The 3979-nt window shown below is 38.0% G+C and overlaps 1 protein-coding gene across 1 annotated transcript; it reads left to right on the top strand.

Moving 5' to 3' along the window:
• The first annotated feature begins 587 nt into the window (after nucleotides 1–587).
• LOC139941499 (TLC domain-containing protein 5-like) lies at nucleotides 588–3480 on the top strand. Its single transcript, XM_071938035.1, has 2 exons — nucleotides 588–830; nucleotides 2599–3480. Exons 1-2 carry the CDS (start codon nucleotides 623–625, stop codon nucleotides 3186–3188), a joined length of 798 nt encoding a protein of 265 aa, XP_071794136.1. The 5' UTR covers nucleotides 588–622; the 3' UTR covers nucleotides 3189–3480.
• The last annotated feature ends 499 nt before the right edge of the window (nucleotides 3481–3979 follow it).

The following is a 3979-nucleotide window of genomic DNA, read 5'->3' as shown; positions in this document are numbered from 1 at the left end:
TTGATCTTGGATCGACTGGGAGTGGTCACTGGTTCCAGTCGAAGCAGCAGAGACAACGAGGTGATTGTTACAATCTTGCCTCGGATGTTGTTTGCTCTTGGTTTTTAGACAAGACCCAGGATTGGGCAAAAGTTGTGAAATGTTCAGATTATGGTTTGTCTGTAGATTATGATAATTATGGATGGTGCTGATTTTACCCACATACGGTTGAGTAAGTGAGGAGTTACATTATACTTCCTATGAATTATTCAAGCGTATAGTTCATCAATATCACATTAAATATGTAGCCTAGGCTTTATTCACTTGAAATCTTTTTGCACGTAAACCAAGATTCAGGACTTGTGTGCAACGAAGCAAACACGAGTCTCCGATCAAGGACAAAGGGCAATGACCGGGAACTGATACAACGTGTCACCCTCTGCTCGGCCACGACACGTAGGTGACAGTTACGCCATTCGCTGCGCGCCTTTTAAAAGACCAGCGATTGGAGAGGATTACTGAAGTAGTTGCTTGTTATTTAAACAAGCTATTTCATTGTCAGTCAGTCATTATCGTCAAGTACCGGAAACATCGTACCATCGTCCGAAATTAAGGGGCCACGGAGTAAAACAAACTTTTCACGATGGGCGAAGCAGGACTGACGATCGGTGGTGCTGTGATCATATCATTTATTACTTGGACTGTTTTATTCTGGTTGATATTGTTCCTTCAACCCCATCGTAGCTACAGATGGAATGGGAGAATGGTTGCATGCATCCACGGCATCGTAATCTCACTACTCTCACTTGTTTTCGGAATTTGGTTCAACTCTTCGCCGTTTACGGAACCTGGTGAGTAGGCCTCCCCTCAGTTAAATTTCTATATTCGGACTGAAAACTACTGGTACCGTGCGTCCCGGGAATAAGTTAATTATACTTTTCTAGTTCTCAAACAAACACATCTCACAACGAACCGTATGTGACAATTCCTCCAAATTAGTAGTCGTAGATACACATTAAATAAATAAAATTACTTTAGAGCCACAGTAAACGCGATTGATGCTCTCGTGTAAACTTGGTCACCAACAAAATTGCCTTTCATTCGTTGCTAAATTATGTTAAGATACTTTTCACTCATTAATCTTTTAACATATTCTGCTCGCTGAAAAGAACTAAAAATTCAGACATTTTGTACTGTGACGACTAAGGAAGGCATGTAGCCATAAGAAGGGACAAATGACATCGTATATTATAACAATTTAACTTCACGCATTGGCTTTTTGTACACAAAATAGCACAATGATAAATTAAGTTGTATAATGTAATAATAACTACTATATAACTGACATACAGATCCTTGTCATTTGATTGGTGGAACTTACTTCACGTGACATTCACTATTACTCCCATCCGCACCGGCGATCAAAAAGACCTATTCGCCCATGGGGAATAGCATTACCCATTCAACAGTTAGGATCATCCTTGTTCCCAATGTTTTTGAGCAGTACAGCGCTGCCGCGCCGCTGCTAAAACAAAGGAACGCCTGTGCAAAAGGTTGTGATCCGATTGCTATTAAATTTGTGCATTGTTGCCGCTACGCGGCGCTTTATGATTTACAATTGAAATCAAATACAATTTATTCCGAACAAGTAATTTGTGTGATTTTTCATAATGTTATACTTTTAAAATACATCAATTGACAAAGATCTATAATTATGTCAGTTATATAAAACAAATATTGAGTGGCTTTAATTCGTGGAATGAAAGGAATATTATCGCTCGGTAAAATACACTCGGCTTCGCCTCGTGAAATGGAACAGTCCAAATTTTACCTTGCGATAATATTCCTCCCATTCCACTCTGAGCCACTTTGTATACTATCTACTCGCATCCGCCCTATATGGAATCAAAATTAAGCAAATGCGTTTACAAGTTAATCAAATGCTCAAACCTGAAAGCTTTTATTTTTACGCTTTAGCTTTTACAGTCGCGTTCGCATTGGACTTAAAATGATTAACTTTACCGCCGCAAATTGTTTACTTACCGGTATTAAGTCCAAGAGAGAACAGCCGGTAGCTTACCTGGGTGGTAAGTTATATGACCCTCAAATCCAATGCGAACGCGACTTTAAGCCTATCAATATTAACTTCGTTTGATATGATATGGAAAGGTTTGCGTGAACACCATGCGGTAACACCAAAAAGGGAAAACAAAAAGACGATCAGAACATACTGATCGAAACGTCGAGTTGAAACCAACGGTTCTTTTCAGAACCACCCCCAACTCATTAGAAATATAGTCATTACATGTTTACCATGCAAAGTTTCAAATCCTACTCGTTTGTTAAATAGAAAGAAATAAATACTTCATAATATTTGGAGTATTTGCTAGTGCTGGGTCACTTTGAAAAGAGAAAAACAACGTGTTCAAAATGGCAGCTTTCTTGGAAAAGTGTCGCTCCAGGAAAAGGTATAATATGCACAGCGCGAAGGCAGTGTCGGGAACCAAACCACATGTAGGGCGTACACTGTGAAAGTCGATTATTGCTTTTCCAAAGTAATGCTTTTATACGTCACAGTTCGTATCCATGTGTATATTATTTATTTTCTCTTTATTACAGGAAGCGAGTCCAACGTGTATGAAGTTCTCGTCATGGTTATCTGTCTGGGCTATTTTATCTTCGACTCTTTCTGGTGTCTTTGGTTCAATGTTTATGGCAAGGAGACCAATCTATTCATCATACATCACATGGTCGCCTTTGCGGGAATGGTGACGTCACTATACCTTGGTGTTTCTGGTACTGAAACTAATTCCACTATATTCCTGGCTGAAGTGACAAACCCATTGATGCAGTTCCGTTGGTTTATGAGGGAAGTAGGCTTGAAGGTTCACAATGTGTGGTATGAGATCAATGATTTCATATTCATAGTGACTTATTTAACTCTGAGAGTTGGATTGTCACTTTATCTGGCATATTGTGAGGTTATACATCCACAACCAACCGACATCTTTAAGTTTTTAGCGGTGTCATTCACTGTGATGAACATTATTCTCTCTGTAGGTATTGCACAGTTTGCTTACAGAAAATACACTGTAATGTACAAAGATATTAAGCAATGGAACAACACTGGTGAAAGACAGTTGTGTGTAAAAGATTATGGTCAACTTAGAAACGGTAGCACCACCTTCGACCGAGAGCACGGTGATTAAAAACGGTTGATACAATGTAATTTCACAAAGGCCTCGAGATAGCAGTCATTAATAACACAAAGGTTTTTAGGCAATACTATTTGAATAGAGGTTTTTAAATAATAACATTATTGAAATAGAACATCTTTTGAAGAAAAGCCGCAACAGGACGTTTGGGACAAATCAAATAAAAGTAAAGCCAGATGTGAAGTCAGGTGTCACAAAACAGTTATTTATTCTTCTAGCAACTAAGATTTTCTTTTTTGTTTGAAAGAACCCCTAGAATGAGCCATTTTTTCAAGATTAACATAGATGGCGCTTATTCAAGAACCATAGTGTTAGTGCACTGTGGTGATGTGAAGGTTAACATTACAATGCCAGTAATCATGGCACACCTCTTGGTCTAAGATTCTATGCTGTTTCTATACTTGTTGAAATTGTTAATTTTATCATAGCAACTAATGTTTTACACGGCATATGAGTAAGTTAATAAGTTATAATAACTATAAATAATTGTTTAAGTTTAATTTAAAGGGCAGAGTCTTTAGAAAACAACAAAAAGAAAATAAATCAAGAGAAAACACAGGGGTTGAGGTTACTATAAAACTCTTTTGTATAATAAGGTTAAATCAAGAGAAAACACAGGGGTTGAGGTTACTATAAAACTCTTTTGTATAATAAGGTTTTGCATTTGGCACTAACTACATGGTTCAAAAGTTTACACAATACTATTATCCAGGCACTCTGTGTCTGATGCCGAAAGGAGGGTTGTTCCAACGATACAGCTAGGAACAGCTTGGGGAAAATGATCT

This window comes from Asterias amurensis, chromosome 1, assembly GCF_032118995.1.
Source record: "Asterias amurensis chromosome 1, ASM3211899v1".
NCBI classification, from domain to species: domain Eukaryota; kingdom Metazoa; phylum Echinodermata; class Asteroidea; order Forcipulatida; family Asteriidae; genus Asterias; species Asterias amurensis.
Note: the sequence above shows the minus strand (reverse complement) of the source record. Positions and strands in the feature narration are given on the sequence as shown.

Excerpts from the sequence above, each read along its gene's own strand:
- LOC139941499 (XM_071938035.1), top strand. The coding sequence starts at position 623 with ATGGGCGAAGCAGGACTGACGATCGGTGGTGCTGTGATCATATCATTT. Across the intron at positions 831-2,598 it reads TTCGCCGTTTACGGAACCTG|GAAGCGAGTCCAACGTGTAT; the intron begins GTGAGTAGGCCT and ends TCTTTATTACAG.